We start from the raw sequence: 16,263 nt of genomic DNA on the forward strand, positions 1-16,263 counted from the left end.
TACCGGACTGTCCGGGCAAATACTGGTCACCTGGCAACCCTAGCTGAGGGCCTTGTAAGGCCAAGGTACCATTTATTGGTGGGGAGCCGACTCTGGGGCAGGCTGGATTTCTCGCTACCCCCCACCCGGAAGCTGCAGCGCCTCCTCGCACCGCATAGGGGTTCCCTAAGGACTAGCCCGTGCCCAGGCCTTGAGCTTCAACTTGACTGAGCCGGGCTGAAGGTTTCCTGTTCCCAATTCCAGCTAATCCCTCTGACAAGGCCAGGGTAGGAGGCACATCGTAGGGTTGCCAGGTGTCCGGTATCCCACCGGACAGTCCGGTATCTGAGCCCTCTGCCCGGTAATATATCAGACAATACGGGACATGTGCAGTGTCCGGTTTTCTCTGATTTTTCCGGCTGGGCTCCGGACGGAAGCTTGACGTGGGCAGCCCCGCTTCTGCACAATCACAGGCTCCCAGCGGCTCAACCAAAAAATACCGGGTGTCTGGTATTTCTTGGGAGACCATCTGCCAACCCTACGCACATGTGGGGAGTCTAATCTAAGCAGCAGGGGCGGGGGGAAGGCAGCCACCGAGGAGGAAGCCCGGCTGCCCGCAGATCAGTGCCGAAGCCGCGCCGCCAAGGCGCCGTCAGAGCGATGCTCGCGGCTGAGTGTGAGAGATTTTCCGCCATGGGCTGCCAAGCCCCCGTCTGATCCAGGCCCCTTCCCTCACCCGCCCCCCGCACACGACTCTGCGCTTGACAGTAGGCCGTCCTCTTCTCGCCAGAGGGTGACACCGGCCGTCAGCCAACGCCGCACGGCTGGGGCCCAGCTCCGCCAGGCTGGCACGATGGACCCTAATGCTATGTGACGCCGCACAGTCGGGGCGCACAGCCTGAGAGGCCGCAGGCCCTTCCGTGCTGATCCCAGATGAGCCGCCGACTCATTTGTGCGACCTCTGGGCCAGTCACTTGACCGACCGTCTCCCTCGCACAACCCAGCTGTGGAAAGCAACAGCCCCCTGAAAACCAGCTGGTGCCTCTGAGCAGCGCCGTCATGGGCACACACACACGTCCTGGGCCCCTGTTCTGGTCCTGCAGACCCGCACACACACAAGGGCTCTCTCTTCCCCTTTGTGCTTGGGCCTGTGGCAGGCAACTCCCCCAGCGGGCTTGTGTGTGAACAGAAAACGAACTGCAGGGACCTGATTCTCATGTGCACTCCGTGGGAAAGCCAAGGGGACGGAGTGTCAATGAGATGGGTCTGAAATCTGCATCCAGACTTTAGCAATGGAAGTACCCCGTCTGGGTTACCCCGACAGGTTGTTTTTCAGTAGCCCAGGCGCTAGAAGCTGGTCCCTACAGCATTGGAGCTGTCAAGATTTTCGCAGGACCCGTTTTAAAGGGCCCGTTTTATGGTTGGATCCTCAGTGGGAGCAAAGCAGCATAGCTCCAGTGAAGCCCACGGCTCATTCACACGCCCTGAAGACGGGGCCTTTATTTTATAGCAAGCTGCAAAGTTGTTATTCTAGCAATGAAGGTGGCACACTAGTATTCTCCCTGTTGGAGGCATTTGCAACGATGAGACGGGTGTTAAAAAGAGTTAAACGCCTCTCCCAATAAATAATATATTGACAAGGAAACAGCCTTTTGCTAATATGATGATACAAGATAAGGCCCAGGAAATGAAGCTCCGGATGGAACGGAAGAGAATAATAATGTAAGTCCTAATTTGTGAATTTAACCATTTATTGCCCTTGTAAAGGAGGGCATTCTGTTTAGAAGGCAGTGATCTATGACTAGTTTGTGCTGCAGTCCTGGATTAAGTCAGGTCTCTGCTACTGACTCCCTACATGTCCTTGGGGCAGTCACTTAACTGCTCTGCAGTGTTCCTTGTCCGCAGAATGGTGGCTCTAATGCTCATCTACCCAATGGAATAGGTTCTGCAACTCGATGAAAGGCTGTGCTTGGAGATCTTTGGGGGAAAGGTGCACAGGGAAGCCGAGGGATCATGACAACCACTCGGCCAGTCTCCTGCCTTTGTCTCCACAGCTTGATGGGGAAAGAGCAACCGGCCTGCTCTCACTGCAGAAGCCAACCAGTGCTGGGCACAGCTACAGAGAACGGGACCCGATAGTGGCTAGACCCCTTTGCAGGGGTAGTTTAGGCGTCACTTTCTGAAATACTAGTCTCATGATACAGGCCCCAACCCTGCAAAGAGCAGAGCCCCTCCCCTGCGAAGACGAACTCTGTGGACTCACTGGGAACTGAGGCTTCCACACCCAGTACCCCAAAGACCTGCTGCAGCTAACGGATGCCCCACAGGGTAGCTACAGAATCAACGCCTGGCTGATCTCTCTACGATCCGGGCCGTGAGCTCTGCAGTTTTCCTTTGAGATTCAGAAGGCCTTGGCTGGTGCTCAAGAGCAGGCTGGATTTTCTTGGCTCGCTGCCCCTCTCCCTCCCCATGCTGCGGTTCTGGCCTGATAATAGACTGCCACGGAGCAAATGACCCCTGAGTGATTCATGCCCCCTCTCTCCTGCCACTGATGTGTGGTTACAGAGGATTACACCCAGGAAGCACACACATCATTCCAGCTCCACGGCCACTGCCTGCCTGGCAGCCAAGCACTACCTGCCCGGCGGCTGGAGCCAGGCAAGCTAATAACCCGGAACATTTCATATCCACTGCATGATGAATGGCCGCCTTTCCTTCTCTCCCTGCCCCCCGCAACTCCTCCACTCGGCACTAGGAGCCTATTTGCTTGAAACAGACCCGTCCTTACACTGGTAACAGCGCTCCCGGTGCCGCGACATCCGCCCCCGGTGCAGTGTCTTTCTCTGCACTGGCTCATGGCACTGAACAGGTGCCGTGACCCGGACTGGAAACAACGCACAATCCCCACGGAGAGGCAAGCTTGTTCGGAAGGGCTGGCTGGGACCGGGGCAGAGAGAGGGGAATGTCCTGTCCAGCTGATGTCTCGCCTCTCACCCAGCACATCAGGGTCCTCCCAGACGCATGGAGCGAGTGGGTTCGTAATGTCAGCAACGTACTGCGGCTGCCCTCAGGTGCCCAGCTGCTCTGAGGTTTGGTGCTGCCTCCGGCAGCCTCCTAAACAAGGAGCTGCTATGTCTAGGGATGGATCCGGGCCCGAACTAATCTCCTGGACTTTCTAGGGAGCTCAGAGCTGGATCTAAACCAGGCCCTATCGTTCAGGCTCAGCCCCATGTTTGGGATGGGACCTCTCGGTAGGGTTGCCATTTTCACCCAGACAGTCTGTTATTTCTGGCCCCTGTCGGGTTAAAAAAACCCAGAAAATACTGGACATGTTCGGTGTTTTCTGTTTCTCTGGGATAGAAGGCCGGCAGGACATTCTTGCCCTGCAGTGTCTGGCGAGGGCGGGGGGAGCAAGGAGCGTGGGGATATTTTTTCTCAACCAATTTTTTTTCCTGCCATGTTTGGGATTTTTTGTGAAAGTATCTGGCAACCCTCCCTCAGGCAGCTCCCCCTAGCTGGGGGCAGAGCTTGCAGCCAGAGTGCAAAGGAGGCCGGAGTTCAGCGATGCCGCAGAGGCGCTGCCTTACCTGCTAGCCCTGTCGAGAGGATGCTCTTGGAGATGGTGACCTTGTCCTCGGAGGTCCTGGCCCAGTCCACCATGCCCCTCCAGCCTTTCATGGGGAAGCTGATGTCGGTGGCGGCGTTGGCGGGGAGTTTGTGAATGCTGAGGACTTGAGGGAAAACAGAAGCAAGAAGTAAAGCAAAGCCCATGTGGGCAGCTCAACATTCGCGCTCCCACCACTGAGAAACCTGCGGGTACAATAGCAGGACAAGAGCTTTGGATGAGTCAGTGTGTGCTCACTTGGACATTGGTGTGAATACACAGTAACTCCATGGTCTTCCCTGACATTGGTGTAAATCCAGAGTCACTCTGCTGACTTCATTTACACCATCATGACTCCAGAGTGAGTCCAATGTCTTCATTTACCCCTGAGTGACTCCGGAGTGACTCCAAAGACTTTATTTACACCAGAGTTACTCCAATGACTTCATTTACACCAGCGTGTCTCCAGAGTGACTCCAATGTCTTCATTTATCCCAGAGTGACTCTGGAGTGACTCCAATGATTGTATTTACACCAGAGTGTCTCCAATGTCTTCATTTACACCAGCACAACTCCAGAGTGACTCCAATGTCTTCACTGACCCCAGAGTGACTCTGGAGTGACTCCAATGATTTTATTTACCCCAGAGTGACTCCAGAGTGACTCCAATGTCTTCACTGACCCAAGAGTGACTCTGGAGTGACTCCAATGATTTTATTTACCCCAGAGTGACTCCAGAGTGACTCCAATGTCTTCATTTACCCCAGAGTGACTCCGGAGTGACTCCAATGTCTTCATTTACACCAGAGTGACTCCAGAGTGACTCCAATGACTTCATTTACCCCAGAGTGACTCCAATGACTTCATTCACACTGGTGCAACTCTGAGTAGAAATTCAGTCCTTGACCATTCAGGGCCAAGAAACACCCACAATTCTGGACTTTCTGCTCTGAGAAAATGCTGCTGTCCGTGTGGTATATATGGTGTGAAGGGGAGCTGAGACCAGACAGATGGCATTCCTTTAGCCTGGAGAGAGGTCAAGGCTATGCCCTGTCTCAGAGAAAGATCCTCCTTGCCCGCTTGGTTAAGGGATCCCCTTGGGACAAACCCCGCTTTCGCTGGCGAGATGTTGCCTGTAAGAACAAGGAGGGCTCTAGGAAATGTCTCTCCCCGCCTCCCATGAGCTGAGGCAACTAGGGCTTGAGAAGGGAGGAGGTGTGAGCATATGGGGCTTTGCGATCTTGGTGTCCAAGAGTGTGGGTGAAAGCAGAGGAAGGCTGGAAGCCTCTGAATTAGCCTGATGCTGTCCAGGAGAGTTAGGATCCCTGGCACGGCAGGAGGTACTCGCTCAGCTAACGTCAGTCCATAAAGCAAGGTGATGCCACCTCTCCCGCAGCCTCATCCACTCTCAGGACACTAGGAAATCATTTCAGAATAACCTATTTTGAAATAATAACTCCTGAAATAACAATATCAAAGTAGCGTGTCCACGGCATGGAGAAGTCTCGAATTGAGTCCGAGGCAGGCTCTGTTAATATGGACATGCTCCCTCGACTTAGAGGGCTTAGTTAGTTTGAATTACAGTGGGGAGTAGTTACTTCAAAATAGCGGCACTGAAGCGTCCACACTGCCGTTATTTCGAAATAACTATTTTGGAAATAGTGTTATTCCTTGTGGAAAGCCGGAGTTATTATTTCAAAATAACGGATTGGGTAGTGTGGACGCTCCACTCGTTATTTCGAAATAACCCCCTGGTGTAGGCCAGGGCTAAGAGTAAGTGTGGAGCCTGACCCCAGGACCTGGGCGGGGTCCGTTCCCGTGTCTCTCACATGAGCAGAAGTCGCTGCATGGCTCCCGCTGCTCCCTCTCTGACCCTCCCCGGGCTCCCAGCCAGCCCATAAAACCTGCAGGGAGTGAGCGCATGGTTTGAATCCGCCCACAGAGCAGGGGAGGGGAGGGGAATCCGAACCAACTCACCCAGATTGTCCGTCACTTGGTAAGAGTCCCGGAAATCTTTCATGCGAAATCCAATGACATCAATGAAATCCTCCACCAGCCTGAACAGCTCCTTGGCATTCGGCCCCATCTGCAAACCCAAGGAGGAGAGGTCAAATATTTAGCAGCAGGGAGCGCAAAGGAGCTTATGCTGGAGCTCTCAGAGGGCACGGGTTCAAGCCAGGCTTAGCGCACACAGCGCCAGAAGCATTCTTGCTCTGGAATGCAGCGGAGCAGCAAACCGCCAGCGGGGCAGAGAAGTGATCCAAGGAGATAGAAACACGGACAGGAAAAGACAATAGGAGAATCCGTTTGGGAAAACAGCTGGTGGATATGGAGGAGCAACAGGAGGGCAAAATTTGGGCGTGCGGATGGCGATGCCCAGAGTTCCCTGTAAGCTGGGCACTTGGGCGCCCACCCAGGAGCGATTCAAATGCTGCCCAGCTGATTAGCAGAGCGCCAACAGCATGTGTTTCTACTGGTGGTGCACATCCGTATATGTCTCGGTGCACATAACAAAATGTATCCCACTCGCGGATGGAAAAAGTTAGAGGGAACATTGGTGATGACCAACTGGTCTACCCTCCTTACTCCACGTGACTTATCCCACTGATCAGTCTGGCCCAGGAAAACCCCGGAACATATTTATAGGTTTCCAGGCCCTGCACTAAAAGTATGTGTCAGCCAATGAGATATGCCATTTATAGCAGGTGATATAAATCGGCGCTGCTCCATTTAAGCGTTCTGGACAATCTGGCCTGGTTTGTCCACCAGCAAGACCAATGGGATTTGGAGCCACCATGTGGCACGTAAAGAGGTACTAGCCATTCTCAAGGCAAGTTCTAGAGTACCAGCCCCCAGGGGCAAACCCGAGAACTTTACTCATTCCAAACTCCTCGAGGACTCACGGGGATCTGGCTTCTGGAATATTGTGCTCGACTCCAGGAGCCAACGGGACTGGAAATACACTGAGCAAACAGAGGGCATCCAGAGAATCTTTGCCCACACCGCCGTTCCTGGACTGAGTGCCGCTAGGCCAGTCCCGACCCACCAAGCTACGCAAAGGGAACATTGTCACAATGTTGTGAAACAGGAGGCAACACCGCTCCTGGAGAATGGGTGTTCCAAAAGATGTGGGGGGAAGAGGCTGATTCCGTCAATCTGGGAACCCCAAGAGGATGTGTAAGTCCCAGCTGGGAAGCAGACATCCGAAATTCGGCAGGCAGCTTTGAGTGCCTGAATATTTGGATGTCCCATTGTAGGGCCACCATGGAGGGGTTGTTCGGGCTCTTTCCGATGTACGGTTCTCTGTTGAGAGGATTCGTCCTGAGAAGTATTGGTCTCTGAAAGGCCTGGTTGTATTTAGTGACACCAGACATGACCCTGGGACAATGGATCTAAGCGTCAGGAGCTAAACGTAACTCTCTAAGCACTCCTAAGTTGAAAATCAAGCCCAACCATGCCTAGGAGAATAGACAGAAATAAGAACTGGTTTGGTTTGGTTTGTTGATAGACCCTGTCGCAATTTTGCCTGGTACATGGATATCGACGTAATTGCATCTTAGATCTGTCGTAAGTTGATTGTCCAGACATCTAAGTGATCAAACAAGTAGCTATTCCCAGCCAAACTATACATCTGCATAGGAAGAGGATATTATTAAACGTTTGAGCTGTCATTGACCATGGAGGGACACCTGGGCCAGGAATGAGATACTAAGGTGTAGGCTACCAAAAAAGAGTTGTTGGGCTTGTTCGGCTGGGCTTTTCAAATCGGGAGATGGGAGCTAATGCCCAGTAAAAGAGGAATCTGTGTATATGGTAGGGGGGATAACATATATCTGCCCCTGTGTGGATTGAGAGCAGATCCAGTCTATGTGGCCCTCTAGCGACTGGGGTATTTCAGAGAAGCGATGCCCTGTGATTCTGCTTTTGGTGCTTATGGAGAGCAGACTCTGGTTTTAGATCTCAGTTTTAGGCCAAGATCCTATGGCATCCAAGTCCCCTAGGCAATACAGGCCATGTCAGCCATGACCTTCATGCTGTCTATAACAGTGGTGGTGATGAAAAGATTGGACATTAGGAAAAACTTCCTAACTATGGGGGGGGGGGGGGGTGAAACACCGGAATCAATTGTCTAGGGGGGTTGTGGAATCTCCATCTCTGGAGATATTTCAGAGCAGGTTAGACAGACACCAGACAGGGATGGTCTAGACAGTGCGTGGTCCTGCCGTGAGGGCAGGGGACTGGACTCGATGGCCTCTCGAGGTCCCTTCCGGTCCCAGTGTTCTATGATTCAGTGATGCTGAGATACAGGAGGACATCAAAGCCGCGCAGAGCAGAACATCCGCCGCAGGAATGAGCACCAGGAGGAACGGGAGTGACTACGTACACTCTGCACCATGTGGCAGGAGCAGGCTGTAGCACCTGCCCATGCGTTTCTATGTCCCGTTGCAAGGAAAGGGCAACACATCAGATTAGAGTCCCTGGCTCAAGCCCTGAATGCATTGTCAAGCTGCCTGGCCAGATCTGATGGTCATGGGATAGGACAACAGCAACGGTGGCTGCTGAGCCATCGTTCAGGGTACACATGTTTCGGGTGGGTCAGAGGCCCGGGGACCAGCAAGCCGGGGTACCTCAAAGGGACGCAGCTAGGAGAAAGCCACTAGGAACTCACTGCAGCTGGAGAAATCTGCCACTATTTTTATGACGATCAATGGGGTTTCTGCGTTGTCATGACAACTCAGCAGAGTCCGCGCCACAGTGACTGTTCTGAAATGCGGCTGTACACATGGATTTGCTACATTCGGTCTGTCACCTCCTCGGGAACCAGCCTGGGTTTACACCTGTGCTGGGGAAACACCCGCTTTCGAGGGGAAAGGGGAGTTCAGTGTCGAGGTGCGGCCTGTTCTTGGTCTAACCCCTTTTACCTAGGAAACGCACCCATTCCCCATCTGAGGGCCTGCTTCCCCACAGAGCCTGCCAACAAGGGTGCTAATCGGGGGCATTGCCCCCACACCATTCCTGACCTGGCCCACCTTTGAACCTGTGACCTCTTCCAGGGAGTCCTCTTCCTCCAGCCACTCCCTTCTAAGCTCATACATTCATAGACTCACTTTAAGGTCAGAAGGGACCATTATGATCATCTAGTCTGACCCCCTGCACAGCGCAGGCCACAGAATCTCACCCACCCCTCTTAGAATAATCCTCTCACCTATGTCTCAGATATTGAAGTCCTCAAATGATGGTTCAAAGACCCCAAGATGCAGAGAATCCTCCCGCAAGTGACCCGTACCGCATGCTACAGAGGAAGGCGAAAACCCTCCAGGGCCTCACCCAAGCTCAGTCAGTATCCAATGCCGGCCATGCACCAATAGCACAAGCGTTTGCTGCAACCTAGGAACAATTTATTTGCATTTCACTGTATTGTGCCCCTTTATGCAACAGTCTTCACTCCCCTCCTTGACCGAGGGGCTCACAGATGAACCCGGCAGCTCCTTAGCTGCCAGAGAAGTACCGTGGCCCTTCTGAGGAAAACTGGTCTTGAAGGTGTCCCGTTTGTGCCAGGCAATCGCCTCTCACTCCTTTGCTGCGGGCTGCCCCTTCTGAGGGGGTCCACAGGACAAAATGGCGGCTAAAAGACCCATGCCCTCATGATGCCCTAAGGGGAATGGATTCCACTTGATGGACACCTGCCAGAGCCTAGCGACAGACCTGGCTGTGGGGATGTTGAGACCCGAGACGCAGGATTGTGTGCTGAGCTGCAGGAAGGTGGAAGGGGCAGGGGAGCAGCTGGAACAGACGGGTGCCCTTCAGTCAGAGTCATTTCTGAACATGCCCTGCCTTCCAGGCAGACACATTTCACTCAGATGCGGCTCTCTGGGGCTGCAGAGAAATCAGCCCTGGTGAGCAGCGAGCGGGTCCAGGGAGAAAGGCATCTTTCAGTCCAGGTTAGGGATCGTGGGGAAGTCACCTACCCAGCCGGGCAGGAAGTGCAATCAAACAGAGGAGACGGGGTCAGGATTTGGGAAGACGTAGACCGGACAAGTAGCCGTGCCTGAGAGGATGTGCTTTATCTGCTGAATTACCAAGCATGCGCCCAAACGGACAGCATCCCTGGGAAGTCACAAGGCATCCTTGTGTGGAAAGGGCAGCTACAATATTAATGAACTGTTGCTCAGCTCAGATGGCAGGGCACAGTCTGGGCTCTTTCCAGTCCCACCTGTCCTGCAGGACGGGTTCATCTTCTCATACCGGACTCTGTCTTAGGAACCTTAAAAGGCCAAGACTGCACTTGGCTCTGAAGTCGAGCAGGGTCTGTCAACACCGATTTCTGTCAGCAGGGGTAATTCAGCCTACTGCAGTGGCTGGATCAGTTCTATCTCTTGTGGGTGAAATGGAGGCCCATTGAGTACAACACCTGTTAGACACATGGGCTGTGTCGAGACTGGCTAGTTTTTCCGGAAAATCAGCCGCTTTTCCGGAAAAACTTGCCAGCTGTCTACACTGGCCGCTTGAATTTCCGCAAAAGCACTGACGATCTCATGTAACATTGTCAGTGCTTTTGCAGAAATACTGTGCTGTTCCCATTCGGGCAAAAGTCCTTTTGCACAAAAGTTTTGCGCAAAAGGGCCAGTGTAGACAGCTCAGCTTTGTTTTCCGCAAAAAAGCTCCGATCGCGAAAATGGCAATGGGGGCTTTTTTGCTGAAAAGCGTCCGTGCCAATCTAGACGCTCTGTTCCGAAAATGCTTTTAACGGAAAACTTTAAGAGTTCCCAAACCAAGGAGAAATGCCCCAAGCCCCTCCCCACCGGCACCACATGCTGAGAGCCAGCCTGATTTGGGAGGTAGGTTTAAGCAGCAGGTCCATACCATCTGAGCTTCCTCCCACTTGTCCCGGTTTTCCTCTGACAGCAAGTTGCTGATGATCTGGACGAAGTTCTAGAGGGGCGAGACACAAAAAGGAAAAGGAAGTTGTGATCAGAAGAACACCCGGGAGTGCCCGACCACCCGCGAGAGAGCAGAGAGTCGTGTGAGCGAAAAGAGGATTTGCTCTGACCTCCCCAGAGGATCCCAAGGCCCTGAACAAACCAAAGCCCTGCTCCCAATAAAATAAATCACTAAACTCCAAGTGCCTCCCATTGGAAGAAGAGTCATCATCTTGCTCACCATTGAATGCAATGGGGCGGCCAGTGAGCATTCCCCAAAACAGAAACCAAAGGAGGGCGGTTGTCAGCAGATATAGGGCAAAATGCCAAAGGGGTTTGAATTAGGAGAGGCCTGGCAAGCAGCAGGATTGGAGAATCTGCACAGAGCTCGCCCACAGGATACCCGGCTCCCTCCGGCTGGCTCTCTCAACTCCGCCGCAGGCCTACATTTTGGAGATCTCAAGATCTAGGCGTAGTGCGAGTCAGAGTTTGGCTCGGCCTACTGCACAGCCAGCTAATGCTTCCCACACCTCAGTCCCTGTTCAGAATTCCTGGCCAGGTTCAGAATTTAGGGTTGTTCTGTCTATCTGGGAAACCTTACCAGGAGGCCTAGTGGATGCTCCATCATGTGTAGTCTTTAAATCAAAGCTGGATGTTCTTTTAAAGGATCTGTTCTAGCTCACAGAGGAGTGATGGGCGTGGTGCTGCAAGTATTGGTCTGGCTTGTGTTGTACCGGACTACTTGACTGTAATTGAAAATCCATCCATCCATTCATAGAACACTAGAACTGGAAGGGACCTTCAGAGGTCATCAGGCCCAGTCCCCTGACCTCATGGCAGGACCAAGCACAGTCTAGATCATCCCTGATAGATGTCTGTCCAACCTGCTCTTAAATATCTCCAGCAATGGAGATTCCACAACCTCCCTGGGCAATTTATTCCAGTGTTTTACCACCCTGACAGGTAGGAAGTTTTTCCTAATGTCCAACCTCAACTTCCCTTGCTGCAATTTAAGTAATTTGCTTCTTCTCCTATCCTCAGAGGTCCACAAGAACAGTTTTTCCTCTCCTCTTTATAATACCCTTGTAGGTACTTGAAAACTGCTCTCATGTCCCCTCTCCATCTTCTCGTTTCTGAACTAAGCAAGCCCAGTTCTTTCAGTCTTCCCTCCTAGATCATGTTCTCTAGACCTTTCATCATTCTTGTTGCTCTTCTCTGGACCTTCTCCAATTTCTCCACATCTTTCTTGAAATGTGATGACCAGAACTGAACACAATACTCCAGCTGAGGCCGAATCAGTACAGACTAGAGCAGAAGAATGACTTTTCGTGTCTTGCTCACAACACTCCATCCATCAATCCATTTCCCTTGCCCCCATCACCAATATATCTCTCCATCTTTCGTGGATTCTCAACACCCTGGGATATACTGCCAAATTATCCCCCTTGTACAAAAGGGGAGATGGAGGCACAGGGCAGATTAAGTGACTTGCCCAAGATCACACAGGCAAGCTGAACCAGGAACGGCACCGAGGTTTCTCCCACCCCCGTTCAGTGCTCTCTCCCTAGCTCTCGGTTGGCTCCATCTCAAACAAACGGAGCGTGCTGAAGGTCAAGCCGCTCCTGTCTCACCCCTATGCTCGCAAAAGTCTCAGCAGGTGAGGCTTGACCACTCTGAGCTAATGCACTTTCTCTGTACTCTCTGCTGGGGGCTAAGTGCACATGACCAAACCTGCACCATGCTTCAAAGAGCGGAGACGTTTCCCCTGCTGAGTAATGCACAGGAAATGCAGGCGTCCAGGAGAGACCCCATCTCCTCCCATCCACGGCTAGCACCAGGAGAGCAATCAGCCTCTGTAGCCAGCGAGCACAGGGGCTGCCGGACTAGCTCAGCCCGGACACCATGCCTTATGGAACCACAAAACCACTGACTGTGGAGGAAAGCTGCTGGGGACCCCCTCCCCTTATTACAGGGGACGAGAGAAAGGGCTGTCAGAGGAAGAGGGGCTAGACAGGCACAGTCCTGCCGCGTACGTGTGTATGAGAGATGAGAGGGTAGGGGGTGGAGAGTTCAAAACCATTGATTTCCCTCTCCATTTTCACCACCCTTGCTGATGCCTCGGGGAAGCAGCGCCCAGAGGGCAAGCTTCATGTTTCAATTGTGGGCTGATGACTTTCCCAAGGACACGTCTGCAGCCAGTTCACAGGCAACAGCTGAAAGTAAAGCCCAAGGCAAGGAGCCGTCCACCTTCTCCCACATCAATATCTAGACACCTAATACCCAAGGATCAACTCCCCTCTGTGCCATTAGGCTCCGATTCCTTCCAAGAAGGCACCGCAATCAATTAGACGCCACAGAAAGTGCGGCTGGGTTGAATCAATGACTTTGCGCTTCAAGTTATTAGTGCGTGAGCGGGTGGGGGTTGGGTGTGGGGGGAGCTCGTTAGCCTGGGCAGTGCACTTTGAGCAACAAGGCACATCACAGCAGGAAGCAGAGACATTTCTGACTTGTCTGGGCTTTCATCCGCGATACAGCGATTCCAGGGCTCGCGGTGGTGGCCCAAATGCTGGGTCTGCATGCCCATGCCGCAGGCTTGCCCACTGGCACCCATCTCATCAAAACGGTGTCACCCTTCCTCTGCTCACCTGCACGTCCCCAGCAGCGGGGCTGTAATACGCCCTGCGGAAGATCTCGGTCATGTTCCTGAGTACGTCCATGGTGGAGAGCAGGTCCCCGCTGTAGCTGGTCCCGTCCTGGGAGATCTCCACCAGGTTTTGCAGCACTTCCGACACCCCTTCCCCCATCAGCCCCCGCTGGGCTTTGGAGAGATGCTCCCTTGTCTGAGACGAGAGAAGAGGGCGGCGAGTCAAACACGCATGGCAGGGGAACTCTCAGGAACACAGACTAGAGGATCACCGCAGTGCCATCTGGTCTCAGGTCGCCTGTTCAATTCCCTGCCGTTACAGGGCCCTTAGCATGGGTGGTAGCTTGGCCTTTACCTCTCCATGACAGTTCAGTCTGCTGAGGACTGAAGCGCTCGAGTCTAAACCAAGTCCTTTGGCTCGATACAAAGGATCGGAGAGAAATGCTCTGGCCTGTGATACACGGGAGGACGCATGTGATGGTCTCAGGGTCCCTTCTGGCCCTCAGCTCTGTGCAATCAGGGAGACCCTGTGAGATCTGCGAGCTGGCTAAGGGAAGACAAGTGAATCCCACTTTCCTTGGGGCCAGAAAGGGACACATCCCTGCAGCTGCTCTGCCACATTATTCCAGCTGCAGGGGAAGATTTTGCTCACCACGGAGACCTGGTGCAGTTTTATTCCTGAGTTACAGCCATGCTAGCCCCGAGACAGCAACCAGGACAGTTCTGCGGCAGGCACTGACTTTCCAGATGAGCCACCGGAGTGTGGCAGGGGCAGGGCAGTTTTTATTATTATAACAGCTAGGGCGGGGGTTTCCAAACTAGGAAACTGGGGGATGTCGGGCACTGGGTGTGGTTGCTGAAGGCAGATCAGGTGACCAGTGGGCGGGGCTTCCTGTCCTGGCACTGCAGACTGCGCTGCGCCCCAGAAGCGGTCGCCAGCAGGCCAGGCTCCTAGGTGAGGGTGGAGGGAGCACACAGGGCTCCATGCACTGCCCCTGCCCTGAGCACTAGCTCCGCACTTCCATTGGCTGGGAACCTGCTGCCAGCTGCTCTGGGGTGCAGCATGGTCTGCGGTGCCCGGAGAGGCAGGAAGCTGCATTAGCTGCACCGCTGCCTGGGAGCCGCTCAAGGTAAGCCCCTCCTGCCTCTGCCAAGCCGGACCCCCTCCTGCACTCCAAAGCTGCATCCTCAGCCCCACCCTGGAGCCCACACTCCAGTCAAACGATTTTCTTCAACTGGGCCATGAGAAAAAAAAAATCTCTGAGCTCGAGGACCTATCCGAGACCGGGGCCCCCATCACGCTAGACACTAAAATACCCAGCGAGCGACTATTCTTCTTGCAAGGCGTTTACAGTCTAACCAGACGCATCGGGCAGAGGGGGAAGAAGGAACAACGATCCCTGTTTTACAGCTGGGAGCGCCGTGCTTTTCTGCGCACTGGAAAGGTCCGCAAGGCCGTGCGTTTACACCTTCCCTCCCAAAGTGCTTTACAAACTCTCCTGGCACGGCCACCGAAATGCAGCCCCACAGGGCACAACGGTTTAGGGCAGAACGGGGTGGCATCCTGGCTTTAACTCTGTGGGGTGAACGTCAGGAAACTGGAATTTGGCCAGGAAATGGAGGATAACGCCTAATTGCAAGTGGCCAGCCCTCTGATTTAACCACAGAGCCTTCTGCAGGGCTGCCACCCTCTCCCATCGTCACGGGACACTGGCTCAGTACAGAAGAATGGGTCACCACTGGATTCATAATCCCATTTTGGGTCTCTCTGGGGACTCTCCCATATTAATTATGGCAGGGGGAGAAACAGATCCATGCACATGAGAAGTGAATCTTTCTTACCATCACCTGTATGTTCCTGTAGTCAATGGAAACACACTTGATGTACGTCGGAGACTCCCAGTACGCTATCCCTTCTTCATCTAAAGTGCATCTTCGGAGGATCAACCCTAAAGGAGAATGAAAGGGGCATGGAAGAGAGGCCAGCTGGATGTGGCCAGGGGGATCCAGTGGCTATTGCGTACTTGGACTTTCAAAGTCTTTGACAAGGTCCCGCCCCAAGGCTGTTAAGCAAAGTAAGCAGTCATCGGAGCACAAGGAAGGCTGGAAGCTAGGAAAGGCAGGTTAGGAATAAATGGCCCATTTTCACTGTGGAAAGAGGTTAAAAGCAGGGTCCTTCAAGGATCTGTACTGTGGCGTTCAATGTATTCATCAATGGTCTGGAAAAGGGAGGGAGAAACAGTGGGGTGACAAAGTTCGCAGGAGATACTAAATTACTCAAGGAGAAAGCTGGCAGTGAGGAGTTACAAGGGGATCTGACACGACTGGGCCCCAAAATGGCAGTGGACGTGCCCTCTTCCTCTTTGAGAGTCCCCCAGGAGCAGGTTGTCCTCAGTTCACAAGCAGGGTTTTATTGCTTATCGGTTTAGCAACCTTCCTTTGGGCACACTTTCTTGCACCTGGTTGGGGTGCAAGCCACAGACCCTTCCATGACCGCTTACTCCAGGCTGGGACCTAGGCAAAGACTGGGCCATGGGAGAATATTAGACAGCACAGGCTGAGCCATCCAGCGAGAACCACGAGGGTTGCGTTTGTCCAGGAGCCTCAAAAGAACCCCCCTGGCATTCATCTCTCCATCACGCTTAGCCCCCACATCCATTCCCACAATGGCTCAGCTCCTGCCACTGAAGACCTGCCCCGAGGCCTCTCGTGGCTTGGAAGGGCACGTTCTCCCACACAGCATGGCCTCCAGAAGGCAGCGGTGCAGAGAGAAAGCAGACACACCCACCATGTGCTTCTGGAGAAAGCGTCCCAGCGGTCATGCACGTCCCTCCCTGCAACACAACCTGGTCCTCTTTGCGTCGGAGGGGACCGAGATCCGTCTGAGTTCAGGGTGACTCCACTGGCAGGACTTACCCGTGGCATTGCGAGGACACCGGACAGCCGCAGCATCTCCAGCGGGCGTTTCCTTCCACGCCACGGAACCAAAGTTATCCTCATCGCATATCTCGTGGGGCTCTGCAAAGGACAATGGGTTAGCACGGCTGTCTGCTCAGCAGCAGTATGATGGGACGAAAGGAAGTGGAGAGTTGCAGAGAGGAAAAGGCAAGAGGAAA

The 16,263-nt window shown here is 53.4% G+C and overlaps 1 protein-coding gene across 10 annotated transcripts in view; it reads right to left on the reverse strand.

Annotated features, from left to right (window-relative positions):
- The window catches only part of ADGRB1 (adhesion G protein-coupled receptor B1), a 423,185-nt gene that overhangs the window by 153,314 nt on the left and 253,608 nt on the right, over positions 1-16,263 (reverse strand). For all 10 annotated transcript variants that reach the window (XM_075920018.1, XM_075920015.1, XM_075920016.1 and 7 more), the window contains 6 exons: positions 16,064-16,165; positions 14,990-15,096; positions 13,149-13,343; positions 10,448-10,516; positions 5,561-5,669; positions 3,567-3,710 (listed from right to left, as the gene is read on the reverse strand). In XM_075920018.1, coding sequence (XP_075776133.1) covers positions 3,567-3,710; positions 5,561-5,669; positions 10,448-10,516; positions 13,149-13,343; positions 14,990-15,096; positions 16,064-16,165 — 726 coding nt within the window. The remainder of the gene's footprint in view (positions 1-3,566; positions 3,711-5,560; positions 5,670-10,447; positions 10,517-13,148; positions 13,344-14,989; positions 15,097-16,063; positions 16,166-16,263) is intronic.

The sequence above is a fragment of the Pelodiscus sinensis genome, chromosome 2, assembly GCF_049634645.1.
Source record: "Pelodiscus sinensis isolate JC-2024 chromosome 2, ASM4963464v1, whole genome shotgun sequence".
Taxonomy (NCBI): domain Eukaryota; kingdom Metazoa; phylum Chordata; order Testudines; family Trionychidae; genus Pelodiscus; species Pelodiscus sinensis.